Source organism: Ursus arctos, unplaced genomic scaffold (genome assembly GCF_023065955.2).
Source record: "Ursus arctos isolate Adak ecotype North America unplaced genomic scaffold, UrsArc2.0 scaffold_24, whole genome shotgun sequence".
Lineage (NCBI taxonomy): Eukaryota > Metazoa > Chordata > Mammalia > Carnivora > Ursidae > Ursus > Ursus arctos.
In genome coordinates, this window is record NW_026622919.1 from 22,713,291 (window position 1) to 22,740,875 (window position 27,585).

General features: G+C 58.1%; 4 protein-coding genes across 6 annotated transcripts; 1 reads left to right on the forward strand and 3 right to left on the reverse strand.

The window, feature by feature from the left end:
* Positions 1-1,655: 1,655 nt before the first annotated feature.
* MRPL10 (mitochondrial ribosomal protein L10) lies at positions 1,656-7,084 on the reverse strand. Its single transcript, XM_026513035.4, has 5 exons — positions 6,994-7,084; positions 4,488-4,657; positions 4,016-4,180; positions 3,600-3,744; positions 1,656-2,616 (listed from the first exon to the last, which is right to left on the reverse strand). Exons 1-5 carry the CDS (start codon positions 7,043-7,045, stop codon positions 2,360-2,362), a joined length of 789 nt encoding a protein of 262 aa, XP_026368820.3. The 5' UTR covers positions 7,046-7,084; the 3' UTR covers positions 1,656-2,359.
* Positions 7,085-7,254: 170 nt separating this feature from the next.
* LRRC46 (leucine rich repeat containing 46) lies at positions 7,255-12,132 on the forward strand. Its single transcript, XM_026513034.3, has 8 exons — positions 7,255-7,506; positions 7,605-7,710; positions 9,015-9,123; positions 10,144-10,190; positions 10,465-10,574; positions 10,778-10,847; positions 11,166-11,314; positions 11,629-12,132. The coding sequence occupies exons 1-8, from the start codon at positions 7,497-7,499 to the stop codon at positions 11,994-11,996; spliced, it is 969 nt and encodes a 322-aa protein (XP_026368819.1). The 5' UTR covers positions 7,255-7,496; the 3' UTR covers positions 11,997-12,132.
* Positions 12,133-12,659: 527 nt separating this feature from the next.
* Positions 12,660-16,245, reverse strand: SCRN2 (secernin 2). 3 transcript variants are annotated; one of them, XM_026513031.4, is made up of 8 exons: positions 16,168-16,245; positions 15,622-15,795; positions 15,214-15,395; positions 14,437-14,636; positions 13,787-14,002; positions 13,483-13,648; positions 13,203-13,383; positions 12,660-12,959 (listed from the first exon to the last, which is right to left on the reverse strand). In XM_026513031.4, exons 2-8 carry the CDS (start codon positions 15,793-15,795, stop codon positions 12,801-12,803), a joined length of 1,278 nt encoding a protein of 425 aa, XP_026368816.1. In that variant the 5' UTR covers positions 16,168-16,245; the 3' UTR covers positions 12,660-12,800. The 3 variants fall into 3 exon arrangements, with proteins under 3 accessions (XP_026368816.1, XP_057174137.1, XP_057174138.1); XM_057318154.1 differs by lacking the exon at positions 16,168-16,245 and adding an exon at positions 15,951-16,046; XM_057318155.1 differs by lacking the exon at positions 16,168-16,245 and adding an exon at positions 15,951-16,047 and having other exon boundaries at positions 12,872-12,959; positions 13,203-13,340.
* A 6,024-nt stretch (positions 16,246-22,269) lies between these two features.
* SP6 (Sp6 transcription factor) lies at positions 22,270-23,567 on the reverse strand. The gene has a single exon (XM_026512284.3). It carries the CDS (start codon positions 23,520-23,522, stop codon positions 22,392-22,394), a length of 1,131 nt encoding a protein of 376 aa, XP_026368069.1. The 5' UTR covers positions 23,523-23,567; the 3' UTR covers positions 22,270-22,391.
* Between the last annotated feature and the right edge of the window lie 4,018 nt (positions 23,568-27,585).

Consider the following 27,585-nt stretch of genomic DNA (forward strand, 5'->3'; position numbering starts at 1 on the left):
GTCAGCAGGGCAGCCACGGGGGGGGGGGGGGGCAGGCAGCAGCCCCCACAGAGGCCGTCATCATGGGTGATGCCCACCGGGGCAGGACCCGCCAGGGCTGGAGGCATCTATGAGTAACACAAAATTCCCCCCTTGCAGTCTCTGGATCGGGAAGGGGTCTGCAGCAGCGACCAGCTGGCTGTTAGCAAAGCCTAGCTGGAGGCAACTCAGGGACCCCCGGCCTCCCTTTCTGAGCGCCTCTGCTCTTCTGCTGGAGTACTGGGTTCAGCTCAGTACTTGATTCTAATTAAAAATCAACTCTTAAGAAAGGTCTAAACCTGGGACTCCTGGGTGGCCCAGTCGGTTAAGCATCTGACTTGATTTTTGGCTCAGGGTTGACAATGAGCCCTGCTTCGGGCTTCGCGCTCAGCGCAGAATCTGCTTGAAATTCTCTCTCTCGGGGCGCCTGGGTGTCACAGCGGTTAAGCGTCTGCCTTCGGCTCAGGGCGTGATCCCGGCGTTCTGGGATCGAGCCCCACATCAGGCTCCTCTGCTATGAGCCTGCTTCTTCCTCTCCCACTCCCCCTGCTTGTGTTCCCTCTCTCGCTGGCTGTCTCTCTGTTGAATAAATAAATAAAATCTTAAAAAAAAAAAATTCTCTCTCTCCCTCTGCTTCTTCCCCCACTGGCAGACATGTGCTCCCTTAATACATAAAATCTTAAAAAAAAAAAAAAGTCTAAACCTCATTAAAGTGAATGCAAAATGGACTGACAGCTTTACGGACAGTGAAGCTGCTTTCTGGAAATGGAGTTTTTAATGGCGGGGCCTCAAGCATCACCAGCAGGTGAAGGGTGCAATGTGGGGTTCTTTGATCCAGAAAGGATGTGGGTCACCTCCCCCACCAACCTCAGCCCCACCCAGGCCTTGGTTTACCCTACAGGATCTTAGACATCTCTCCGGAGATGCCTGTTCTCTCGGCCATTCAGAGCCTCAGCACAGCTCCTGCAGCCTCAGGAAGGCGGTGGTGGCACCCAGCAGGGTTCTGGGAGTCAGGGAGGGCCCTGGGCAGCACTGGCCAGACCAGCTCTGACATCCACGAGCCTCAAGGGCCTTTTAATTCACTTCGTATTGACCGAGCATCCCTGGGGCATACAGCACCGAGCTGGGCCCTGTGGGAAATTGGTCCTGGACCAGGCCACAGAAAAGCTGGTGAGATTGTCAGTCACAGTGGTGCCTCTCCAGGACTAAGGAAGAAGCTGTGGCACTGCCCCAGGTCTGGGAGGAAAGTTCGACAGCCACGTTCCCTACTCCAATCAAGGACAAGGGCAGGCTTCTAGTTAAACATCCTTCTTCATTAGGAACTTCTGGTTCTCCAAGATTTGGAGGAGGCCTCCCACTCAAGAGCCTCCAGACCCCCTCATTAATGCGGAATTCTGGTTTGCCCCAGCTCTTTTGCTCAGAATCCCCTGGGACATGTTAGCTACCGGGCAAAGCCGGCAGCTGCCTTCAAAAGGACAAACATGTAAGAGATGCCATTTGTGGGATTGGTCCAGGGAGGTAAGAGACCTGGACACGGAAAGAGGAAGGATTTTCTAGGAGGGGAAGTGAGAATCAGAGGTAGCCCTGAGAATAAGTCTACACGGAGGATAAGCTTGCAAACAACAAAACAGAGGAAGTACAATGCATTTCATTTTATCGTCAGTGCTCCCAACCTTTCCATAATGTGACACGCCCCGAGGGTGGAGAATGAACATCCAGGCACACCCAGGACCCTAATGAGGAAGCTCCAGGGCAGAAATTCAGGGCATGGTCTTCTGCGCAGAGAGGCCTATTCGGCCTCTTATTAGCTGCATGACCTTGGGCAGACTACTGAACTTCTCCATGAAATGGGGGTGATATGGTGACATGGTGAGAAGAAAAGAACCGGGGCGTGTCAAGTAGTGAGCACAGAGGCTGGACCACAGGCTCTCCGGAGATGCCACTCTTAGCACAAGTACCGAGGGAGCCATTCCAGCACGGCGGGCCCATGAGGGGATAGGCTGGGAGACACGTGCAGCAAGGGACAGAGGACATGGAGGCAGAGGCAACCTCCCCACATGTTCAGCTTCTCTGCCCTGGGCCCAAAGAGCCAAAAGCCTGCTCCTGTGAGGCCCCAGGGTGGGGACACTAGGGACAAAGACAGCGATTCCCAGCCTCCATTCGGAAATGGAGCGTCTCTGCATCCCCGGGGTGGTCTTGTATCTGAGGAAGTCGGGGTCAGTGAAGTCAGGTCATAACGCCACTCCCCCCCCCCCCCCCAGTGCTTCCACATCGCTGATGGACGAGGGCACGACCAACGGGGTAGAGTGTGCTTGTGGGCAGGCTGGGGACAACGGGCTGGTTATGAGTTCGGAGCAGGGTCAGGAGAAGCAGGCTGCCCGCTGGCCGGCGTGCCGGAGTCCCCCTCCTGTTGCTGTCGGATGTACCGGTCCAGCAGGGCCGTGAGCTGGAAGGGCTGGTGCTGAAGCAAGAGGTGGGTCTGGGCCATGTGGAAGGTGAGTCCGCCTACCAGCTCCCCCTGCACCGAGGCCAGGCTGGGAAGCTGGGAGTAGTTGATGAAGCCCTGCCTGCTGAGAATGGTGTCATCGATGCAGCCACCTGGAAGAACACGGGGTCAGCACGGCCCCCACAAATGCCTCCCTCTGAAAACAACGCTCCAGCTCCAGGTTCCGACACGTGCTCTGTTGCCCTTCTCCACCTCCCAGCCTTCCCCCAAATCTCGTTCCCACGCCTGCCCCACCCAGCTCCCCCTCAGTTTGGGACTGAGCCCCTCCCTTGCTTCCTAACTCTTCCCTAGAAAACCCTCACGTAAGACACCCACCTGGCCCAACCCCCACCAAGTCATGGTTTCCTCAACTTTCTTAAGGATCCACAGAGCGTATGTGTAGCGGGGTAGGGGGTGGTCCACAGAGACCTAGGCAACCAGTCTTCTCTACAGGAGAATCATCTCCGAGGATCCCCAGCATCAGGGGAGTCTGGGAAACATTGCCCCCTGCCCCTCAGTGCCCTTTACCTGGGCTATTTAAGTCTCTCCGTCTGTGTGGCTTCCTGCGCCCCACTGCTAGACTCTAGGTGTCTGAACGTCCTCTGCCTGCAGAGCCCCGTCTCTGCTTTCCCTCCTCTTCCTCCCAAGGGCAGAAATGACGCAGGATCGGGGTGCCGGTGTGGCTCAGGTGGTTAAACATCGGACTCTACTCTTGGTTTCGGCTGAGGGTCATGATCTCAGGGTCGTGAGATCCAGCCCTGCATGGGGCTCCCCGCTCAGCACGGAGTCTGCTTCTCTCCTTCCCCCCTCCCTCTGCCCCTCACCCCGCCCCCCTACCTGAGCAATCTCTCTCCCTAAAATAAATACATCTAAAAAGGAAGGGAGGGAGGGAGGGAGGGAGGGCGGGCGCAGGGTAGTGAGCCGACAGAGGTTCCGAAGGGACACAGGCAGCCCTCAACAAATGATGCTACTGACTCAGGCCCCATCCGTGAGAGGATGTCCCCCCAAGGTTGTCCACAGTTTTACCCACATGTACTCAGCAGATGGTACCCACGCCCCTTCACCCCATCCTCGACCCGCAGGGGTGCTGGCTCACCTAGCAGTGGCAGGAAAGGCACACCCTTCAAGATTCGCACCATCTCCTTGACCTTGGGCTCCTCGCTGACCAGCAGCAAGTTGTGCCCCACAAAGAGGGGCAGCAGGTTTTGGTACTTGGAATCCTCTAGGAAGGGCTTCAGAACCTGGAACAGCAGGAAAGACGGCTTCCTGGGGACAAGTGGGAGGAAGGGGTGGCCTGATGACAGGCCAAGTCAGGCCGGGGGTGCCAGCTGACAGTCTCCTCGGCCCCCAACCACAGTGTAGGCACCGGGCCGGAGGGCTGCTTGCACCGGGGGCCTGGCAGGGCGGGGCGATGGGGGAGGGGTCGAACGGACCCGATCTGGGGAGCGGCCCTGCGCTCTGAGTTGGCGGGGCAGGGGAACGTGGCGCCTGCACCCGAGGGCTGGTCCCTACCTGGTTGGGAAAGATCTTCATCAGGATCTTGTGCTTCCGCAGCCGGTGCCGGATGACAAGCTTGTCCTCCGCACTCAGAGCCACATTCTGACAGACAGCTATCATTCGGTTCTCTCGGAAAACTGCATCTATCTCCCGACGGAGGAGCCGGATAAGGCCTGTCTCCTGTAGTCAGGAAGGGATGACCAAGGGGACATCAGCCGCCCTTCTCCTTGACCCCCCTTTCTCCCTGGGGGACGGGTGCTGGAGCTCCCAGTGACACCCAAACGTGGGCCCGTCCAGTCCACAGAGCCCAAAATGCCAAGCAGAATCAAGTGCATGTGTCATTTTAAAGCATCTGGCCCACGGGGTCAAAGAGGGGAAGTAATGACGTGGAGGGCTGGGTCCTGGAGATCTACTTCATTATGGCTACGGAGACAAGATCACTTCAATCCACCACCCCAGCACCAAGGCCAGGCGGTGTCCTCCTTACCTCCTGTGGGGGCCTGGGGGGACATGGTAGGCATCGTGGGTTGACAGCGGGTTTTGGGGGGATATACTCAGTCACGGCCATCAGCTTCTGCCGCTGGAAGTGCATCACACGACGATGGCGGGTAACAGCCTTGGAGCCACAACGGACAGTCTGGAGGGTGGGCAGCCGGCCTGGGAGGGGAAACAGCAACGCTGTGACGTGCAGCCTTTGGGAGTCCTTAGCTGGCCTCAGATGGAGAAAAAGCCCACCTCTGGGCAAGACAACCACGGCTCAGAGAGCTAGACACAACACAAGAGTGGGACAAGGAATTGTCTGCTAGAAATCCTAAGTCCCCCGAACTTCTCTTCTCTTTAATGGGTGACCTTAGGTCAACTGCTTGATCTTGTGAGGCTCCCATTTCTCCAGCCCTTCTATATGCACAGAGATGGGGAAAAAAGATGAGAACAAGAGAGAAAGTATTTTTTGAACACATTAAAAAAAGGGGGGAGAGGATTGAACAATTTTTTTTCTTTTTTTTAAGATTTTATTTACTTATCTGAGAGAAAGTGATGGAGAACACGAGCCGGGGTGGAGCGGCAGAGAGAGAGGGAGAAGCAGGCTCCCTGCTGCAGGGAGCCCGATGCAGGGCTCGATCCCAGGATCCCGGGATCATGACCTGAGCTGAAAGCAGATGCTTAACCCACTGAGCCACCCAGGCGCCCCACAAATTCTTTCTTAAATGGCCAAATAGTAAATATTTTAAGTTTGAGAACCATACAATCTGTTACTACTACTCAACCGTACCGCTGTGTCATGAAAGCAATCCTAGACAATACGAAACAAGCAGATGCGGCTGTATTCCAATAAAACTTTATTTATAAAACATGGTGACCAGTCCTGCCACAAGAGGCCAACCCCTGGTCTAAGCCAGTGGTTCTCAAGGTGTGCTCCCCCCACCCAGCCAGCAACATCAGCATCCCCTGGGAACTTGTTAGAAACACAAGCTCTCAGGGCCTGTCCTGCCCTCCTGAATCAGAGGGGAGCACTGGAGGGGAGCCCAGCAAACAGCGGTTGTAATACGCCCTCCAGGTGTTGCAGATGCATGCTGAAGACTGAAAACCACTGCTCTAAGCACTGCTCCGAAGCCTTCACCCATGATCTGAAGCAACGGGGAAAAGAAGTTCCACGGCCCTCACAGCTCCCCCAGACAAGCCTCCCTTCCCACCGTTCTGGTTTACAGGCATCAGTGGCGAGCACCCCTCAGAAGACAAGGGAGCCACTTGAAAGCCGTAAGCCTAAGTGACCCCTTCATCTTCAACAAAAGGACCCTGGCGCTAGCCCTTTCCACTTTCAGCCCTTCCTAAGATTGGGATGGGATCTCAGGGAAAAGTTCAGCTGGAAGAGTGCTCTAACAACAGAGCATGGAGGTTTGCTGGGGTGAGAGTTTTTTTTGCCAGCAGCCACAAAACCTACGTTAAGAACACGGGCTTTGGATCAGACAGAACGAGGTTGGTTTTGGGGTTTGGTTTTTTTTTTTCTTTTTTTTTTTTGAGAAAAAGGGAGGGGGGCAGAGGGAGAGCGAGAATGTCAAGCGGGCTCCAAGCTCAGCAGCATGGAGTCCGACGCGGGGCTCAATCTCACCACCCTGATATCATGACCGGACCCGAAACCAAGAGTCCGATGCTTAACCGACTGAGCCATCCAGCTGCCCCACAGATGCAACCAGATTTTAATCTCTTCTGGCACTTACTAGCTGTGACCTTACCACTCACTCAACTGGTCTAAACTTGAATTTCCTCACCTGTAAAGAGGAGATGATGATGACTTCTCCATGACATGCTTTAAGATTTAAATGAGATAATACATGTAAATCATTTACCACCGTGCCTGGCCTATGTTATGTGCGCAAAATCATTCATTAAACAAACGTCTATTGCAAGCCTACTAATGCCAGGCACCACGTCACCTGCTGGCTATACTGAATGAACATGGTTCTGCCCTTACGGAGTTTGAAGTCTAATACAGGAGACAGCACATAAACAAATGCAAAATTACAGACTGTGAAGGGTAAAAGGGGTCCATGAACAGGCTGAAAAATACAGATGTAACAGGGGAAACCTGCTTTACAGAAAGTGGCCAGGGCAGGCCTCAGCAGGTGACATTTTAGGCTAAGACCGTAAAAAGGTGGCACAGCGCCAAGGTCGGGGCGGGCAGTGGTTCAAGCAAAGGAAATTAGAGGCGAGCAAGAGCTGGGTGGTGGATTACAGAAGTCCAGAGAAGGGGGACTCGGCGGAGGGAAGAAATATTGTGGTTGTCGCTGACGTTGTTGCTGCGCTTCTCTTACTACTACTGTCTGCAGTCACAGGGAATTAGACGGAGGAGGAGACTAGCGATCTAGCTGGGGTCATGGGTCATCGGGAGCCTTCTGGAGTAAGAGATTGCGGGAGAGGATCAGTAGTGGAGGAGGGGAGACAGAACTAGAGAGCACCGGACGGAACGCGCCGTGAGGACTTGGGCCGCTCCTTACCCGCCTGGGGCAGGAGACCCCCTCGCAGCATCCCAACCACGGCCGCAGCCATCGCCACCGGAAGAACAGACGGGAGCCGAGAGGGACAGAAGAAGCTAAGAATTGTGGGAAGTCCTGGGGCCGGAAGTCGCCGGCTGGAGCACTAATCCGCATGCGCCGAACCTTGCGTCTGCGAGCCCGCCCCGCCCCCAACGCCCAACCTGGCGTCCAGTCTCCTAGCAACAACGCTTAGAATCTTGGACACAGCTCTTTTCTTTCGATCCTCACCGGCCACTCTCTACCCACAATCCCCCAGTTTTTCTAGCCCCTTTGCGCCCCTCAAACTCCAGAGCCCCCGCCTCGATTTCCTTTTGTCTTCCACCCCACCTCATTAATTTGCTCTGAATCAACCACTTTCCCTTGTCCCTCAAGTCTCCTGGGTTCCGCCATCCCCGGGGCTGTCCAAGTCGGTCTGCTTTTTTCCCTTCGTTCTAATCCCATGCCAGGCCAGTAGCCTTTAAACCATGCCCGGAGGTGAGTAGGGGATGGGGTGATGAGTAGAACAGTTGGGTAACAGTGGGGTCAGGCTTCCAAGACTAAGAAATGTAACGATCGGATTCATCTTTTCTCAGCTAAGCTTGCCCAGAGTCCAGAGGAAGGGGGCGTGTGCATTACTGAAGCCCTTATCACTAAGCGGAACTTGGCTTTCCCTGAGGATGAGGATCTGTCGGAGAAGATGTGAGTGCCACGGGGAGAAAAGGGGTGCTGGACGATTTCACAGGATGACCAGCCCCCTGAGCTGTACTGGTTTGTCAACTCATCTTTGCCCCTCTCTTTACTCCACGCATTCAATCAGTGGTCATGTCCAACTGATTTTGCCTCCTTAAACATTATTCTATTTCTTTTTTACCATGCCCACTCAACTGCCTTATACAAGGCTCTAAGCCATCACCTTCCAACAAACTCCTAATTAGTCTCCCTGCCCCCAGTCCAGGACCCCGGTACTGTTGCCAAAGTGATCCTTTTAGATGATAAATCTGACCAGGTACATCCTGATAGAACCTTCCTTGGCTCTCTAGTACTTCCAGAATAAAATCCAAATGCCTTAGCATGAGTTGACCTCTGTTGCCTTTCCAGCCTTATTTCCTGCCGTTCTCCACAATTCCTCTAAGACCCGTTTTCACACATTAGCACCCTACCTCTCAGACGTGCTCAGCAGCATCACCTGGGAGGCTGTTAGTAATGGAGACTCTCAGGCCCAGCCCAGACCTACTCAACTGGAATCTGCATTTTAACAAGACCCCCAAGGGACTCAAAGGCACATTCAAGTTGGAGAAAGCCTGAATTAGCACATACTGTTCCTTCTGTTTGATAAGCCTTCTCCTCATCCCCTTCTCACCTTCCCGGTCAACTCCTACTTATATGTCACCTCCTCCAGGAAGCATTCCCTGTCCCCGGATTCAGAACTCAGTGCACAGTACTCCTTTAGTCCCTTGTACTCGTGTCCTTCATCCATTTGTCATAGATGTTTGGCCTGTTTCCCTAATAGTGATGGGCAGGGACTCTCATTTGTCTCTAGTGGGCACTCAGTAAATGTGGGATGAATGAATGAGTGAATGGAACAAGTGCTTTTCCTTCCATGGACCACTCAAAAGGGAAGTGAGGAAGGATCCTCCTGCAGAGATTGCCTCATCTCTGCCCCGGTCCCTGCTTCTACCATCCGAGCTGGCCCAACAAAGTCTTCCCTTGCCTGTGAGTCTCTCCAGGAACCATAAGCTGCTATCACCCATTTCCCAGTCCAAGGGCCCTCTACTCCTCTCACCTCTGATCCTTCCCAGTGCTACTGACCAAGATCCAGGGCTCCAGATCAACCAGTTTCATGATCTGGACACCCCTTCATGAGTCAAGAAGTTGTTCCTGACATCTCATCAAAGCCACTTAGCTTGAAACATCTTTCTTCCTCCCCCCCTCCCATCTTCCCTGCTAAGAAACCACGGAAGGGGCGCTCTGTTACAACACCTATCTGCTGACCGTTCTTCCAGGTTTCACACTCTGGCTGACCTACAGACTGTCCGCCTGGACCGGGAGGGAATTACCACCATCGGGAACCTTGAGGGCCTCCAGAACCTTCACAGCCTTTATCTGCAAGCGGTAACTTCTTGCCTCCTGCCCTTCCTCCCCCTTCACCCTCTGTGGACCAAGTCTGTTTAATCCAAAAGCAACCAATCAGGTCATCTTGCCCATTCCCTGGCGTTCAGGTAGGCAGATCTTCACTGAAACTGTTCCCAGATGGGGCGCCTGGCTGGCTTATCTGTGGAGCATGCAACTCTTGATCTCGGGGTTGTAAGTTCAAGCCCCACATTAGGTGTAGAGATTACTTAAAAGTAAAATCTGGAGGAGAGGAGAGGAGAGGAGAGGAGAGGAGAGGAGAGGAGGGGAGGGGAGGGGAGGGGAGGGGAGGGGAGAGGAGAGGAGAGGAGGGGAGAGGAAAAAAAAAGAAAAGAAACTGTTCCCAGATGAATCAGAAATTCTCTTCCACTGAAAGACCAATCCTCTCAAAAGATATTCTGAGCATGCTCTCAAATCACTGGTTTTTGTCAGACACTTCTCTTGGTCTCGAAGTTCTTTTTGGTGTCCATCCTAAATCTCTCATGTTATATAAAGCTTGAGCCCATTTCCTCTTTTGAAGAAGTGGAAGAGGGAACCAGAAGACTCCTCTGCACCCTTCAGAACCTTGAAGGCTGTTTGTTGGTGGTGGTGGTGGTGGTGATGGTGGTGGTGGTGGTGGTGGTTGACTGGCTGATTTTCAGTTCCCTCCAGGTTGAATATACGCAGCTCCTTTAAACTTTGCAAATCAAAGGAATGCATATTCCTCACCCCCTGTGTGTACCTAAGCCACCACCAAGGCCTTTGCTATTTCCCCATGGCCCCTTGGTTTCCTTCTTGATTTCCAGGCCCCTCTTTGGTTGTGGGGTGAGCAGGGTATACCGTCATGAAGTGTAGCCAGGCCCCAAGTTGAAACCTTTCACCATCCACCCAGAGAAAACAAATCATCCCCAGGTAGTGAGAACCAGTTCAGGGAGCAGGGGGGTCATTCCCAAAGTGCTGGCTCTCCGGCTGCACCAGTAGACGTAGTCTACCCAGTTTCCCCAACTCGTTTGCTTTCTGCAGAATAAGATCCAGCGAATTGAGAACCTGGCCTGCATCCCATCCTTGCGGTAAGTGGTTTCAGGGCTCAGGCCTGGGGGAGGGGGGAGAGAGAGGGAGACCCGGTCCCGCCCCAGAGAACTGGTGCAGACCTCTCCAAGCCTAATGTGTTGTCTGCTGAGGGCCCAGCAAGCCCCACTCTGCTTCCCCCACCCCAGGTGGCCATGGGTCCCCACTCATCAGCGGGCTGCTTAGCCAGGGGCGCTGGGTGCTGGGTGCTCTCCTCCCTGCCTCCAGCGGCTCTGTGATTCAGCTCTGTCTCTGCACCCCTCCCTTCCCCCACAGCTTCCTGTCTCTGGCAGGAAACCAAATCAAGCAGGTGGAAAACCTCCGTGACCTCCCACATCTCCAGTTTCTGGACCTTTCTGAGAACCTGATAGAAACACTAAAGCTGGGTAAGAATGCCCGGCCCCGGCCCCAGCTCATGGGATGAGCCTTGGCCGGGGGGGGGGGGGGGGGGGGCTCCTCTCTGCCACCATCTCGCTATGCTTGCAGTGGCAGCACAGCCTCGGAGGGGTCTGGGCTGTACAAAGAGGCAGTGGCTTTGGGCCAGAAGATGGGTATGACAGCCTCCTTCCCCTCTCCCTGGTGCGTGCAGATGAGTTCCCCCAGAGCCTTCTCATCCTCAACCTGACTGGAAACAGCTGCACCGGCCAGGATGGCTACAGGTGAGGAGGACCTGAGGGTGGGAAGAAGTGGGGGATGGCCAAGCTCCTCCTCCTAGGCTCCCTCTCAGCCTGCAAACCCAGGGTCACCCTCCATGGCACCTTCTCCTCCATCACCCCAGCTCAAGTGGAATGCTTTTTCTCTCCCACCCGCACGGAGCCAGCCCTTAGCTCTTTGGGGCTGACCGCAGGCCCATCTCCCCGCCTGTGAACCCCACCCCTCCCAGTGCGGTTGCTGTGGCTTGTGTCTGCACAGCCTCCCAGGCTCACCACCCAGGGGTGCTCTCCTGCGGGGGCGCCTCTGCTCTTTCCGCCCTGCAGGGAGCTGGTGACAGAAGCCCTGCCCCTGCTCCTGGACCTGGACAAGCAGCCTGTGGCAGAGCGCTGGACCTCGGATGAGGACGAGAAAGCCTCGGGCGATGAGGAGGAGGAGTTCCCGGAGCTGAGTGGCCCGTTCTGCACAGAGCGAGGTGGCCCTGCTTTCCAAGGCCTGCACCCTCCCTAGAACTCCCCTCTGCCCCGTGGGGCACTGGGGAAGCTAAGAGAGCTAGGGAGGCAGCCCCAAGCCCAGGGCAGCATCTGGGTCAGAGAAGGACAGTGCCACTGGGGCCCGGTATCAGCCTGGCATGCAGGTGACGCGTTCTCCCCACCCCAGCCCCAGCCCCGGCCCCTCCCCACCAGGGATGGCAGTGGGTTAGTTTGCTCAGGGGGTCAGCCAGAGACCTCCTGCCAAGGGCCTTCCTGCCAAGCCTGGGGCTCCATCTACCATCTTGGTCCCTCCCAGGCTTCCTCCAGGAGCTGGAGCAGGAGATGGGCAGACACAAGGAGCGCAGACGGCAGGCAGCCCTGACTGATCACCTTCTGAGGATGGAGACAAAGCCCACCCTCACTGACCTCCCCCTGCGGCCTGGGGGGCCCGTGGCTAAGGACAGCAGTCCCTCTGTGAGTCCCAGGCAAGGGAAGGAGACGCCCCCCAAGCCCGCCTCCTTGCCACAAGCCACCTCTACCACCAAGAAACCCTGCCCTCTGGTTTCCAGCCAGCAAAGCACTGTCCAGGCGAAGAAGGGGACCAGAGCAGCCACAGCCCCCAAGGCCTCTGTGGCCGGGGCCGCCGGCACAACCAAAACTGTGACCAAAAGAATCAAGAAGTGAAGTGTACCCCGTCCCTGCAAGCAATACCCCAGGAACAGGAATGGGGAAGAACGGGGCATGGGGTGGGCCTCCCCTCCTTCTCAGACCCCGCACCTGTGGTAGGAGCCCACCCCAGTAAAATGTCTCCCGGCCCTGAGTATGTCTTTCATGTCGTTGGGGGGCATCTCAGGGGACGCAAGCAGTCAAGGCAGTGGGAAGGAGTCACAGAAATACAGAACCCGACTCTAAAGAACACGTTTCTGACCTTTCGGGAACTACCCAAAGGACTGGCCCACCTCAGGTCCCCACCTGGCTGCCTGGGCCCTGAGCAGGCCTCACCTTGTGGAAGATGCCGTCTTCCGGGGGGCACATCTCACTGTCGCCCTTAGGGAGGGCCCTTCCAAGGTTCGAGCTGAGGACCAAAACCCCGTGGTTCTAATTCCCCCTAAACAGTAGCCCCATAGTGTGCCAGGCATGTTCTCTTGTCCACACCCGTTCACACACCTGGGGAGACCACCTCTCCTCACACACCCTTGCCACAACTTTCTCCATCTAGTCCCCATCACCCGAGTGAGAAGACCGCGCTGCCCAGCAAGACAATCAGAGGCCCTGTCGTCAGCTCAGGGCCACCCTTTGCCCTCGCCTGGCTCTTCCACCCCCCGCTAGACCCGGGATCAAGTTCACTGAGCAGCGAAATAATGAACTTTATTAAGTCAAAGGCCGAGCTGGCTGTCCGGAACAAGGCTGAGGGGACTGAAGGGCTTGTGCTGATCCTGCTGCCCCAGGGGTCCCGTGCCCACCCCAGGCCAGGAGGAGCTGCGGCGCTCAGGCATACACCTGGCTCTCCCTCTCCACAAAGGTCTGGAAGAGGGCACCCAGCTCCTGCGGGGGTGGGGCCCACTCCCCGGCCAGCAGCCCCCGCGCAGCCTCCAGGCCTTCCTGCTCCAGATCGCGTTGTTTCTGCCGGAGCTGCTGCCCCCGATCCTGCCAGGAAAGGCGGAGATGAGTCCCCGGCACAGGCTTCCCTCTGGCTTGAGGGGAGATACCTGCCACCTCCCACAAGCAGGAGAAAGGACAGGGGCAGCTAGCTTTGAAGGCAGAGACTCCTCTCCCCAACTCTAGAGTCTCTCCTCCACTCCCAGGTCCCCTCATATTTCCAGAATCCAGATTGGGGGTGGGAGAAGTGAGTCATGGCCCCAGAGTCGCCCCTAGTCCCTGGGGGGTTACCTGCTCCTTCTCCATCAGCCCCAGGGCCACCTGGTGTCCACGGTAAAGGGTGTGCCGGCGATCCACCTGAGTCTGGAATCGGGGCTGGGTCCGAACAGGGTCTTGTGCTCCAAAAGTGGGCGACAGCACCTGGGGGGCCTGGGCCACCCATGCCCCGAAGATGAAAGGTTTGAACACTGACCTAATGGGACAGAGATAGAAGGAGCAAAGGCTATCACAGCCCCTCATTCCCCCTGCCTGGCACGCGCTCCGCTGCCTTCCCCACCCTCACTGCCCTCACCTGGATGGGTCCGGGGTGGCGGTGAGGAAGTGGACACAGGGCTGGGCAGGGTCCCGGGGCAGGATGGACACCATGCTGGCCGTGGTGCGGAAGCCTCCGGAGTCCATACAGATGCCACTCTCCTTGTTCCTGAGGATGCCCATCATCACCTCGGCCGTGATGCCCCCTGTGGAGGAGGACATGCTGAGGGGCCCCCGGGGTGGAAGGGGGACCTCTGGCCTTGGGTCAAAGCCGTGGGAGAGGAGAGAGGCTGGCACCGCAGCGGCCCCCCAGGCCCCCAGCCCGCTGCCATCCCCTCACTGACCTTGGTGCTGCCGCAGCAGCTCCCGCCCGGCCTGGAAGCGGGCTTTGGCAGCCTCCATGCGCACCGGCTGCTGGGTGAGGGAGAAGACCTGCGCGAAGTCGAAAGTGCTCTGCCCACCCCACCAGCCCTGTGCCCGGGCGTGGGTCCGCAGCTCCGAGTGTTCGGCCGAGATGTCCGTGCCAATGCTCAACTGGTTGGAGATGTTGCGGGCGCCCTCTGCAGAGGGGGTGGGGGGGACGGCTCACAGATCACAAAGCGCCTACTCTGTGCCAGGTGCCGAGAACATGGTGCAGAGACCAGCCCTGCCCTCGTGGGGAGGGAGATGGCGATAAATGGGAACATGCAGCTGTGGTGAGTGCCATGAAGAGGCACCTGCTTGCATGTAAGGGGGGAACCTGACTGCCAGGGAGTCCAGGAAGGCTCCCCAGAGGAAGCGGCAGTCTAGAGCACAAGAGGACTTAAGCAAATGAAGGGGGAAGAAGGGGTCCCCAGTGGGCTCATCTCCCACCTCCTTGGGGGGTGCCTACTACCCGAGAGGTGTGCACCTGGATCCGCCCTGCCCTGTCTCCCTCCCGCCCCCATCCCACCGCCTCCCAAGGCTGGCACATGGGGACGCCTCCGGGAGGCAAGCCCCAGGGCCGGGCTCTCACCCTGGATCCTCTGTGCGGCCCACAGCCTCCCCACCGTCTCCAGCACCCATGCCTCCGTCCGGTCAGCCAGTAGGAAAGTGTTGTGGTAGCAGAATGGTGCAGGGTCCTCCCGGCAGCTGCCCCCTTGCCCATAGCGCTCCAGCAAGCCCGCGATCACGTGCAAGGCCTCCAGGGCAGAGCGGCTCCGTTCCAAGGCCAGCCTGGCATGAAGAGAGGTGCAGGGACCAGAAGGGCAGTGAGGTACCGGTGGCGGCGGGTGACAGAAGCCCCAGGGGACAGACGGAGCCCAGAGAGGCCCACGTCACACAAACAATCTGCCAACAGAGGTTGTATGGAGCGCAGTCGGGCCAGTGGTTTTCCAGCTCTGCTCTGAGGGTCCCATGAAGAGGCTTGAAACAGGGTCTCAGAGAGAGAAGCACACCGAGTCACCCAGCCTCCCTTCAACCAGAGCTGCTCTGCTGTCACTGGCTTTATACACTGGGACTTCGTAGGAGATTCCATTTGGAAAAATAAATAAATAAATATGCACTTCTATTGAAAAAAGAAATGTGAAACCACTGCCCTATTTCTGGGCCAGGGGAGGTGGGGAAGTGGCCACACCTGGGAGCTCCTTGCCAGACTGGAGATGGGGCCAGGAGAGCCTCTCTGGGGATGGCAAGGGGACACCAAGATGGGAGGCCCCCTGTGACCCCGGCATAGGGGAGGGAAGGATGGCCTGGGTCAGTACTCCGCTCTCAGACCTCCCGTGTGCAGCGATGAGGGAGGGCAGGTCCCCACCTGAGCAGATCCATGCCCAGCAGGGCTTCCCCCTCGCCAACGGGCTCCTTGGTCCACACGGCCTCATTGCCAATACAGACGCCATGCTCATTGGCGCCCATCTCGGCCCCCCAGAGCCAAGACGGGCGGCTCAGGATCACAGCGTGAGTCTTTGACACCTGGTCCACCTCAATGTAGGTGCACTGCAGGTAAGGGCGAGAAAGGGAGAGTCCGCTCAGAGAGGGTGTTGGTATTCCCATTTTGCAGACAAGGAGGCTAAATGCGAGTCTAGGTCCAGGTTGGTAGACTAGAAGGTCATGCTCTTTCCAGCACCTGCGGTGGCCTTCCCGGGCGTGAGGAGCAGAGGAGGAAGGTCTTAGACGGCCTAGATCGGCCACAGCTCCGACCCTTGCATAACGCCTAACCCACCTGGAGCAGGCTCCCAGGGGCGTGAGTGCTGGCCGGTATGAACACCACCTCCTGCACTTCGTCCCGGGGCCGGTCAGAGTTCTTGGCAAAGATCACGGCTGGGACGGCGGAGGCCGGGGGTACCGAGACGAAGCAATCGCAGGAACACGGGGCGTCGGGGTTCCACGAAGCCATCTGGGGACAGGGGGAGAGAAGTGTGTCCCCCTCGGCCACCTCTCCACCATCCTGGCCAGGGCTCAACCCCTGGGAGACCCCTCTCCCAACAAGTGTCAACAGACACTCGGAGGACCCTGCCGTTGGATTCGGGATGCTCAGCACCGCACACACACCCGACGTGCGCAGTGCGCCGCAGAGGCACCGGCTCTCGGCCCGGGCTCCAGGCTGGGAGGCAGCAGGCGGGCGCAGAGCGCACGCTCCCAGGACCGGGAGCCCGGCCCTCCGGGGCAGTCGCGGGACCCCCACCCTCCCTACCCCACCCTTTCCAAGAGTCCCATGCCCCTCTTCTGTCCCCTCTTTCTCTCTTCCCCAAAACGGTGTGCCCCTCACCCTCTCTCCCTGCAAGATCCCCGCTTAGTCCCGAGCGCCACCGCCTCCGCTTCGGGTCATTGGGCGGAGGCTCCCAGGTGACCTGGAAGGCTTTGGCCCGGGGGGCGGAGCCGGAACCAAGCGCTTGCAGTTCTTCCGTTTTCCACCAGGGCGCGCGCCAGCACTACTTCTGGGAGCCAAGCGGCCTCGGAAACCGGGCTAGGCTGCCTGCCCTTGCTCGCGCCGCTTTCAGGCGGGATAAAGGCTGCAACGAATCCGGGGGCACTTCCCTTGGGGTCACTGTGGGGAGCGGGAGCTGGGGGTGGAAAGGAGCCCACGTGAAAAGAGAGGAAAGAAAAACCGGGCAGATCTGTTAGCGCGGATTGCTGGGGCATCCGGAGGAAAAAACTCTTCTACTGGTGTCCGGGTTTGAATCACAAAGGTGCGACCTACGCCCAGCCCCTACCAGGGCGTAAGATCTGTCATGGTCACGGGGCAGGAGGTGTAGGAATAACTTAATCTAATGCATTTTTTTTTTGAGCACAAATGCTCAAAACCCACCTGAGCCCCCAAAGGTAGATTCTGCCCCACAGTGCTGAAACTCCTAGGAAATTTTGAAAGGAAATTTGAAAATTTCTAGTTCAAAGATTTGGTGCCTTTACATATAGTGAAACTAGAACAGCAAAGAAGTCTTGGCCAAGGGGGCACATACTGGTGTGTGGGTGGACTCTGATCCCAAATGTTCTGCTTTCCGGGTCATTTTCCTCTTTAAACCCTCTGCGTAACCAATATTTGAGCAAATACATCTCATACCTTCTTGCTCTGTGGAGCCCGCCAGGAATGGGGACAGGAGAGACATTGCAGATTATCTACTTCTCCCACATCCATCCTGCCAACCAGTCAGGGCTGCTGCTCAGAGCCCTGGCCACAGCATCCCAGCCTGGGGTCATTCCTGGGATGGGAATAAAGGCCAAGGTTTCCCCAGGAGTCAGGCTTGGGCAGGTGCACCAGATCAGGCTCTTGGGGGATCTGAAATCTGAGATATTTCCTAATTCCGATAGGTATCCAAGGCTGATTTTGAAGAGGGAGCTGTCCCCAAGGAGATGGGCTTCACTTTCAGAAGGGGCACTGCTACTTGCAGAGAAGAATTAACTAGAAGCTGGGCTGGAAACAGGGAAGAGCATCACCTGAAACTCAGAGCACTGGCATCTCATCTTGCTTCTGCAGTGGATCTGAAGTGTCTCTTTGAGCAGGTCACTTTTTCTTTGAAAGCCTCAGTTTCCCCAGTGGCAAAATGACAGCACTGAACTAGATCTCAATGGTTCTCAACCACAGGTGGGGAGTGGAGACGAGGGATTCGTTTTCAACCACACAACTCCCACTGCACAACAGAATACTTTCATACTCTTTCCATGGACTGCCAGCACCAGCATCACCTGGAAGCTTGTTTAAAAAAAAAAAAAGCAGAATCTGGGGCGCCTGGGTGGCTCAGTCGGTTAAGCGGCCGACTCCGGATTTTGGTGCAGGTCATGATCTCGGGGTCCGGAGATTGAGCCCTGCGTCGGGCTCCCCGCTCAGCAGGGAGTCGGCTTCTCTCTCTGTCTCTCCCTCAACACCCCCCCCCAATAAATAAATAAAATCTTTTTAAAAAGATGCAGAATCCTGGGCCCCACCTCAGACCTACTGAATCAGAAGTTGCATGTTAACAGCACCCCAGTGTAAAGTTTGAGAAGTGCGGCTCTAATACGCCCCCAAGGACATCACTTGGTGGGGTGTTGGAGAGTTCATCGGGGTGTCTTGAGAAACTGCATGGGTGACTCTAATACGCCCTCTACCGGGTGAAGACAGCCAGACTGTTCGGTTCCTGAGATGCTTTCCAAACCCATACTGCTAGGATGCTGAGCTGTCGAGCCTGCCAGAATTAATGGAAAGTGAAGGTTGCTTCGGCTGTCGACCGGGAGGTGTCGTGAGGTTGCTGTCGGAGGTCATTCCAGAAGCAAACGTCAAGGCCGTGTGCTTACAAAGGTGAGCACCCAAAGCGGCGGGGAGCCGCGCCGGCCCCCCTCCTGCACTTCCCTGGCCGCCCGCGGGGGGGCAGGAACGGGCCTGAGGAGAAGCGTGTGTCTGTGGGCCACAGCGCCGCCCCAGGCTGCGGTTGCCAGGTTGCCGGCTCCTCTGTCACTTTTCCATTCCTGATTTCACTCACCAACCCTCGAGGGCCGGCCGGTGCTCCCACCTCCCAAGAGAGGAGGTGGCCGCTCAAAGCGGTTGTCCAAAGGGTCAGCCCACATGGCCTGATTTCCCTAATTCCTCTCTGGCCCCTCCAGGATCGTCCTGCTGGGGGCGCCAGACCTGAGGGGTCAGTGGTGGCCTTGGGCTCTGTGGCGCGCGGGGGGGGGGGGGGGGGGAGGCAGGCCCGCCGAGCAGCATTACTGCCAATGCGGGCCAGTGAGCAAACATCAGAGCCCCACCAAAGGCCCCCGCTAAGAATGCAGGTCAGCAGGAGGAGCTGCGAGGGGAGGAGGGGTGGCCCCAGCCCTGCCCAGACAGGCCCAGCCGGCCCCACAGCTGCCCTCCTGTCCCTGGGGGCAGCGATGGGCTACAGGAGAAAAGGGCTCCCCAGGTTCCTGGGGTCTAACTCCGGCAGAACTAGGAAGACAAAAGAGGCACCCCATGGAGTGGGGCCAGCAAGAGGTCCCGGGAACACAGGCCTGCCCCTCCTCCTCTGGGGCTTCGAAATCCAGGAGCAAGAGAAAGCAAAGAGCTACTCCCCCAAAACCAGTCAGCTTCCATCTGTAACCCCTAAATCATGCTGACACCCCCCCATCCCAAAGTGGCCTTAAACTTTGTGACCCCAGATTCTCCCAAACAGGTGATGGGATGAGCCAACGTAGGTACCAGATTTGGCTCCAGGAAATTGGGTTAGGGCTGGATGGGGAAACAGGAATCTGACTAGGGAAGATTACGATTGTGGCCAAAATGTCGGCTGGGAAGGTGAAAGAACACAGTACGCTAGCCTGCCCCTTGGGAGCGCGAGCTGCTCCGCTGTCACCCTTCCTAGCTTTGGGCCTCTGGACTCACGAGGGTTTTCACTCATTGCAGTCATTTTACTCGTTTACCCGGGAGAGCGTGTGCCGGTGGGCATTTCTGCACATCCCAGGCCGCCCGGTGGGTCCAGCGAGGGTGCGTTGCTGTGCACTGTGTTTGTGTAACTGTGGCTGGCCCTCTAGCTGGGTTACAGCGGGGTCCTTCCCTCCTACTTTCCAGCTGGGTGGGAGCCCATCAGATATCTTGGCTGCCTTTCATCGCCTTGTCCCTGATAGCGATCATCCTGGGTGAAGAAATCGCTGTCAGTCACCCCCGCCTCACTCACAGCCAGAGGGACCGATCACACCCCCACGGGGGCGGGGTGACCGACCAAGCCGGGAGGCTGGCTCTCTCGCTCTCTCTGGCAACGCAGGGAACCGGCGTTCTTGGCAGGGGAGGGGAAAGAGGGGGCTTATACGTGGAGGAGGAAGGAAATATCTAGAACCTTCTCATCCACAGGCAGGGACAGTCAGCCCAGCTATCAACCCTGAGGGAGCTCCTCCCTCCTCCCGCACCAGCCACCTCCTGGGGAAGGATCTGACCCTTCCATCAGCTCGGCCCCAAACAAAGGGAGGAGAGGCTGCAGCAGGGGTGCTGATCAAAGGAAGTGTCCACCCCACCCTGCAGCCGGCCTGGTCCTCACTGCAGGGGGACACTGAGTCAAAAAGGAAACCAGAGCTGGAAGACAAATGAAGCAATGATGTGGTTGATGACTTTATTATGGCATAAAAAACACAGGCTGTTTCTTCCTCCTCCTCCCCCCCCAAAGTGGGTTCACAGCAGTTAAAGGAAAAAAAAAATCCTACATTTCTCCTCTAGGGGGCTGCCTAGAAGGGGGTAGACAGCCAAGCAACCTAGATCTATAAAGGAGGGGTGCAGAAGAAAACCCATCCAAAGCCCTCACCCACACCCTCAGAGCTCAAGGCCTCCAGAGGGGGAACATCAGTGTCCCCCCACCGCCCCAACACCCATTCGGGAGTTCCCCTTAGAATGGTCACTGGGGAAGGCTGTCCTGGTGGCACAGAGAGGGGGTGGCTGGTTTCGATGGGTGGAGGAGAAAGGCATCCCACACCCACGGTGCCCTCCCTCTCTCCCCCTCTCTCCACCTGGCCAGGCAACCTGTGGGCCCTGCCAGCTCTCTCCTGCCCCCAACCCTCTCAGCAAGGAAAGGGACCTCTGGTTGGGGTAGCAAGAGGTAGGGAAAAGAGGGAGCAAAAAGAAAGAACATTACTTCTTAAACTACCCCAGGCCCATGAGTCTCTCAGGGAGAGTCACCCTGTCCCTTTTAAGAAGGGCTCCCTTCTATGCAAATGCATATTCCTACCCAGACCCCAGACCCACTTCCCATTTAGTTCCCAGTCCTGGGACTGGGCTCCAGCATCCCCAAGGGAGGAAGAGATGCTGTGGGCCTAAGTCCTAGGACCTTGGATGGGTGAACAAGGTGGGGTCTCTCTAGCTGGAGACCCCAGGCTCAGTAGAGAAACACACACACACACACACACACGTACAAACAACATGCACACACACATGCCCTAATATTAAATAAAATACCTTTTGCTTATAACTTAAAAATCAATACACAACTAATCCTCGCATAGGGCTCTGGGTGGAGAAAAGAGGGGCAAGGGGTCAAGGGAGGTCAGAGGGAATCTTAGGGCCTCTACCTCTAGCTTGAGAAGGGGTACTAGTTCCAGATCCTTACCCCTGTCAGCTTCCTTCCCTTTGCCTGGCTCCACCCCTGCTAGGCTCTCTTCTTCCCTCTCCAGTCCCCACTCCAAGATCACAATCAGGATGTATTTCTAGCATCTAAAGAAGGGGACAGGAACTGCTTCCTGGACATCACGTCAGAAGGCAGACCCCTTCCAGTGGGAGAACACCTCCTTCATATGGAAGGGGAGTCCCCCTGCCCAGAACTGAGATGGAAAGAAAGGAGCCTCCTAACACACACTCTACAGGAGGGGCAAGGCTTGCAGGCAGCAGAGAAAGGGGAGGGGAGAGAAAAAAAAGAGTGGGACTTAGCTTCTCAGTGAGTAGAAGCCGGCTGGGCAGGGGCAGAGTCCTCCACTCTGAGTGGGGACCCCTGGAGGTCCCTCTGCTGGAACACCCCACCTACTCCCCAGGCAACCCAGGTAACCCTCTTCCTTCCGTCCCTAAGGGGGAAGGCAAAGGATGGGGGTGGGGGATGCAGGATGAGAAACGACATCAATTCTAGGGTGGGGGCTGGGGCTTCTGGTTGCCTTGAAAACCTAGATAAGGTAACAGATGGGGAATGTGAACTACGCTGAACTTTATTTTTCATAAAAACCATGAGTTAAGGACTGAATCCGAGTTAGAGAGGTAAGGGGTTAGTTCCTTCCATTGCCTCACCAAATCCCTTTCTCTCATTTTAGAAGGGGAATTTTGCCCTCCCCCTCCCAGTCTAGCTCTCTCCTCCACCCCACTGCTCTGGCTGGGAAGCCGGCAGGGAAGCCGGCTGGGATTCTGGCCTCTTCTCCTCTTCCTTTATGGTTCCGTCAGGGTTTGGAAGGGTTAACCAGGAGGCATATCAAAGGAGTTATTTCTACACCGATAGCCCTCCCGACCAAATAGAGACCCCTCCCTAAGGGAACCCCTGTCTCCCCTACCCCACCTCAGCTCTCCCTCGGGAAACCATAGGGACAGAAGCACTATAAGGGGGATGAAAGGGACCTGGGCCGCAGGGCGGGTCCGGAGGCGCTTTTATGTCCCGGTTCCCAGGCGCTGAGGACGTGTCCAGACAGCTATCCCCAGCGCCCGCGGCGGCCCCACTCCTCTCTGCTCCGGGGACGCGCCATCTCTTCCAGCAGGTCCCCTCCGCCCTCCAGCCGCGGTAGGGGTACCCCATCCCATCCCCCCCAGCCCGGGCACAGGAGCGAAGTAGTGAGGAAGGGGAGGCCAGAGGGGCGTGCGCAGCCCCGCCCAGCTCAGCCAAACACGTCTCGTCCAGCCCCAGAGACTAAAAGAACCCCTAGCGCCCGGTCCCCCTGACCCCGCACCACTTTCCCTCCCCCTCAATAAATAACCACCTTCTCCTCTGACTCAAGTCGCTCCCCCCAGGGCATCAGGCCGGGGGGCTGGGGGGGGGAATCTCTTCTGATGCCCCCAGGGGAGATCAGCGTGGGGGGCGGTACCGGAGCAGCTCAGTTGGAGGGAGCCACGCCGCCCTCGGCCTCCCGCTTGCCTTTGCCCCCGGGGGGCTCCACCGCTCCGCCGGCCTTGCCCTCGCCAGTGGCCGCGCCGGCAGCCTCCTCTTTGGCGCCCTCGTGGGTTTTCATGTGTTTGGCCAGGTGGTCGCTGCGCATGAAGACGCGGCTGCAGACTGCACAGGGGAACTTCTTGGTGCCCGTGTGGGTCTGGAGGTGGCGCTGCAGCTCGTCGGAGCGCGTGAAGCGCTTGCCGCAGAAGAGCCAGTTGCACACGAAGGGACGGTCGCCGCTGTGCCAGCGCAGGTGCGCTTTCAGGTGCGACGTCTTGGCGTAGGCTTTCCCGCAGCCCGGGATGTGGCAGTTGTGCAAATGCTTCTTCTTGCCGCCGTCGGGCCCGCACGGAGCCCCCAGTCGCTCCGCCTCCAGGCAATTGGGGCAGCGGCACACGGTCTGGCCGGAGCTGCGGGGCACTGACCGCCGGGAGCCTTTGGGCCGGGCTGCTCCATCCAGGCTGGAATCCAGCCCCTGGGACTCCGGGGCGGCCGCTTCCAAGGCCTTAGGCCCGTCGGGAGGCCCCAGGAGGTGCTGCCCTCCGGCGGCCGGGAGGAGGTGGTGCGGGTGTGGGTGGGGCGGCGGCGCGCAAAGCTGGTGGTCTCCGACGTAGCCCCCCAAGCCGGCCTGAAGCGCCCCGGGGTGGCCCGGTGAGGTCAGCGCGCCCTGAGTGTGGGGGAGGTCCATCCAGCTGGTGCCCGGATGAAGGTCCCACCACGAGCCATCCTCCGTGCCCGGGTGAGTTGGCCGGAACCACGATTCGTAATGGTGTGACATGTCCGGCTGCAGGAGCTTGGAAAAGGGTCCCGGGGCCAAGGGACTGTCGCTTTCCAGGTCCTCGCAGGTTACCCGAGAGGAGGCCCCCGGCAGCTCATAGCCCTGCGAGAAGTCCACCTCAGGGCCCAGCGGGAGGCTCTGCAGCTCTCCAGGCTGCAGCGGGGAGGGGTAGTCCCCGGCCTCCGGGCTCGTGTGGCCCTGGTATGTTTGGAGAGGCTGCAGGTCGAGGCGCGGCGGGGAGGCGTGAGGCGCGTCCGTGTGCTGGCTGCCCAGAGAGCCGCAGACAGCGGTTAGCATTGCCGGGATCCGGAGTGGGGTGGGGAACAGGGATGGTCAGGGGCACCTCAGGTGGGACCTAAAGGAGGCAAGGAAGAGGTGGAGTGAGGAAGGTAACCAGCTCACTTTTAGTCCTAACCCAGATCCCCTCCCCGCAAAGTCCTCCTCTGCGGCTGGGCCCCGCAGGTGAAAAGGGGGAACACACCTCTGAGTGGGGACTAAAGACCAGTAAACAGAATTTGGGAGTGCTAGCAAGGGTTGAGGGTGTGAGGTTCTCAGCCAAGGGGGGAAGTCTACCTTCTCCTAGCTGATCCCTCCTACAGGACCCAGCTCGTCCCAAGAGTTGGGCTGGTCCCCGGCTGATAGGTCAGATAACACCTACAGCACAGTGCTAGAACCATCCCCACCCCTGGTGCCCAGGCCAGCGCCAAGAGCGGTGGCATTTACCCCCTGCAGACCGGCTGCCACCCCCAATGGGGGACTTAAGACCCATCTCTGCTTCCCTAGTTCAACTCAGGACACAGATGAGGAGAGGGTGGTGGTATGTTTTTGAAACTCAAAGCTGGAGGTGACCTGACTTTCCAAAGCCCAAAGCAGGTTCTGAGACATTGGAGAAAGAGACCTCATTCCATCCCTGAGGCATGTTCAGTGAGAAAGAGCGTTTCACTGTTTTGTACCATTTGCCTCCGCTCTCTGCCTGGCTGGGTTGCCATGGCCCCACCAAACCCACTTCCATGCCTGGCCCCCACCCCTTCCCCTCCGGCAGGGACTTTGCCTCCCTGGGGGGCAGCCACAGTGCCAGTTCCCAGCGTTCGTCTCCCCACCAGAGAAAGTTAAGCCTCCTCTCCTGTCCTGACCCACACAGGCGCCAGCTAGCTGTCTGGCTGCTACCCATGCCCTCCTCCCACCTAGGGGAGGCTCAGATGTGAAGCTGGGAGGGGTCAGCTTCCCCAGAGAAGGGGGTCAGCCATAGAAGAGCTTACTAATGAGCTCAGGAAGGTAAAATTGTCACCAGCGTAAGGGATGCAGAGTCAAAGTGGGAACAGTGAAGGGCAACAAGAAAAACCAAAATCACAGAAATTACCAATTACCCCAACAGATTATATAAGGAGGTGCATTCTCGGCATGGACCCCTTTTTAGGAGTTCTGCGGATGGTTCCCATGTGCAGCCAAGTGTTGAGAACCACTGCTACAGGCCCACCCTCTTCTTTAGAATAAGAGGAAACTGAGGCAGTATTTGGAGAAGTGACTTGAACAGACATTCATTTACTTGTTCAATCAACCAATATGTACTGTATGTACCCCTGTGAACCAGGTCTCTGGGTTCCCAATCCATAACCCTTTCTTTCTCTAAACTGTCAGCAACCTAAAGATGTCCACCCCCTTCTTAACCACTTATCCGTGACCGGAAGGTCCTCTTTCTCTCACCACCTACCACCTCTCCCCAAGGCCTGGGAGCCCTGGTGCTTCAGGCGCGGAGTCTGTGCGCCTGGCCTTCTCTGATGGTGGGGAACGAGGTGCAGTGGTTTAGGTCAGGGACTTCTTCCCAGAGCAGGGCTGACCCTACCACCTTCGGCCTCTGTGACCAGAGCGGGGGCCCTGGTAGTTTGGGAGGGAGGCAGAGGGGGACTGGGGCGCCTACTCAGGCTCCGGCTGCCTTACCACAAGAAAGGAACAGGGTGAAGCAGCAGGAATGGAGCCTCGGGCCCAGGCGGGGCAGCCCAGAAGGGGCTGGGCGGGAGCCGTGGGGCCTGGGACCCTAATAGCTTTTGGCGTCTGGGAATTGCCCCAGGGACTAGGGGGTGGAGAGGCTAACCACCCAGGCTCCAGGGTGGCCTCTCCCGATGCAAAGCCAGGGAGTCCAGCCCTGGGACGCAATGGCCCGCCTGCAAGGTTTCGGGAAGGGAGACAGCAGGGCACGCACTCTCGGCTTCCCGCTCCCCAACGCAGGAAGCTGGGCAGAGACACCCTTCTTCCCTCCTCCGCCGTCTCCCTCTCCCGATCACCCGCACTCAGGTGGTCAGGACTTCCGTACTCCCAGTCCTCAAGGTTCCAGTACTCCGGTTGTCCCAGTTGCTCCAGTTTCCCCGGTTTTCAGCCTCCTCGGTCCCTCGTCTCGCCCTTCGGCCCAGTTGTCGCTCGGCCGGGGCTCTAAGCCTCCTCTGATTCTTTAGGACCACCTCCCCCAAGGCCGCCGGAGGCTGCGGCGAGTTCGGGACTCATCTTTCCGAGGGGATCCCCGGAGCGCGCACCCCTCGCCGCCCCGACCCTGGCTCCTACCTCGAGGCTGCGCTCGGAACCCGGGCACGGCAGGCTGGCGCGCTACCGACGGGCGCTCATGGGCCCTGCGCGCCAGCGGGCTCTCCAGCGGCGAGGGGCAGGAGCAGAAGACGAGCGGGAGCCGCGACCAGACCCTGCGGCTGGCGGCGGGCGGCGGAGGAGGGGCGGAGGGCCGGCGGGAGGGCGGGCGGGCGGGAGCCAGGGAGCGAGCGAGCGAGCGAGGCCAGCTCCGCCCGTGACTCACCCGCGCTCTCTGCCTTCATCCTCAGCCCTGCGCTCCTTTTTCCCCCGAGTCCGTGGCCCCGCCCACCTCACCTGCCGCCGCCTTTAACCCTTGCGGGCTCGGCCGGACGGGAGGCCCGAGCGGCCAGGCCAGCGAAGAGGGGGCGGGCTCGCTAACTAGGTCGCCTCCCGCCCCTCCCTCGCTCCTCCCCGGCCCCTCCGCTCCTCTGGCGGGGGTCCTGGGCGGAGCGTTTCCCAGGCTCCGAGACCCGCCCCTCGGGTGCAAAACTGCCCCGGAGCCGGCTGGGTCTGGCGGGGGACGCAGGACTCAGACCCTGCGGGCCTGGAGAAGGGGGCGGGTCCTCGGGGCGATTAGGAGCGTCCCTTGGGCGCCGCTGGCTTCCTACCCGCTCGACCCACTCGCCCGGCCGGGCGGCGCTGCCCCGGGTACCGAGAGGAAAGGGAAACAGGACTGAGCGCCAAGGATGTGTCCGGTCTACCCCAGGCCTAGGCCGTGAGAACTTTGGGCTGCCGCCCTCCTTCACCATTCCCCCCTCCTCTTCTCTCCACCACCACCACCACCCTCCCCCGGCTTTTTCGCCCGGGCTTTCCGCCTCTCCCTCTGCGGCAACTCGGCTTTTTCGGGTGACTTCTTCTCCTCTGCCCGCTCCCCTGCTCTCCCACTTGCCCTTTTCTGCCTGCCCCTGTTCCTCTCCCGGGCCTCCTCAACTCTCACCCCCCATCTCCCCTTGGGTAGCAACCCCCGAGCATCTTAAGTCCATCTCTCAAATACGCGCCCCCCTCGGTCCGGGAGCTGCTCAGCCTCGGACGCCCTGCCACCTTTGCTCCCCTGCACACCCGGCTCTGAAAGCTAGGGTAGGCGCCTGAATGGCCCTGGGAAGGGACACTTCTGGAAAGAATTGCTCGACCCTTTGCCACGATTCTCACCTGAATGTCTAAACCCAAGGTTCTTATGTTTGGGAAAGAGTCTGGGGTTCCTTTAAGGAAAACAAATGCACGTACACAATGCAACATTCTGGCAAAATTTCAGGGCGCTCACGGCGCCCACCGAAAAACTTCTCTCAAGGTCCCACTTGGTCGAGATATCGAGCGCGGGTGGCTAGAGGAGTTCCTCCTTCTCCTCCCCGGCGGCCTGTGCGCCCCGTAGTCCGATGCTCCCTTCCCCGCCGCCTTGACTTCCCGAAGTGACTTCTTTCTAGCAGGGGAATTCTGATCGATTTCCATATTTTTTTTCTTTGCGCCGTTTGGCTTTCCCGTCGCGCTTTGCCATCGGCTTTTTAAATTTCGTTTTTTTTTTTTTTTTTTTTTTATTGACAGTCTATTACGCACGGCAGGACCAGAGTTTAGGATGATTCAATCTCACCTCTACAGCCTCAATTCCACCACCGTTGCTTTACCCGGCTCGAATTTCCGTTGGGGACATACTCGAAGTGCCACTACAAAACGACTAAACTCAATCCACAAGCCCCTTGAAAATCAGCCTCTTTGCCTGCGTGGTTTTCCCCCCAAACACACACGGTCTTATATCCAGAGTCAATGTCTGATTCGTCGGTTCATCTCC

Excerpts from the sequence above, each read along its gene's own strand:
- MRPL10 (XM_026513035.4), bottom strand. The coding sequence starts at position 7,045 with ATGGCTGCGGCCGTGGTTGGGATGCTGCGAGGGGGTCTCCTGCCCCAG. Across the intron at positions 4,658-6,993 it reads GGGTCTCCTGCCCCAGGCGG|GCCGGCTGCCCACCCTCCAG; the intron begins GTAAGGAGCGGC and ends TTCCCCTCCCAG. Across the intron at positions 4,181-4,487 it reads CCCCCAGGCCCCCACAGGAG|GAGACAGGCCTTATCCGGCT; the intron begins GTAAGGAGGACA and ends TCCTGACTACAG.
- LRRC46 (XM_026513034.3), top strand. Across the intron at positions 10,848-11,165 it reads ACCGGCCAGGATGGCTACAG|GGAGCTGGTGACAGAAGCCC; the intron begins GTGAGGAGGACC and ends TCCGCCCTGCAG. Across the intron at positions 11,315-11,628 it reads CCCGTTCTGCACAGAGCGAG|GCTTCCTCCAGGAGCTGGAG; the intron begins GTGGCCCTGCTT and ends GGTCCCTCCCAG.
- SP6 (XM_026512284.3), bottom strand. The coding sequence starts at position 23,522 with ATGCTAACCGCTGTCTGCGGCTCTCTGGGCAGCCAGCACACGGACGCG.
- SCRN2 (XM_026513031.4), bottom strand. The coding sequence starts at position 15,795 with ATGGCTTCGTGGAACCCCGACGCCCCGTGTTCCTGCGATTGCTTCGTC. Across the intron at positions 15,396-15,621 it reads CCCCTGGGAGCCTGCTCCAG|TGCACCTACATTGAGGTGGA; the intron begins GTGGGTTAGGCG and ends CCTTACCTGCAG. Across the intron at positions 14,003-14,436 it reads GGCCGCACAGAGGATCCAGG|AGGGCGCCCGCAACATCTCC; the intron begins GTGAGAGCCCGG and ends CCCCCTCTGCAG.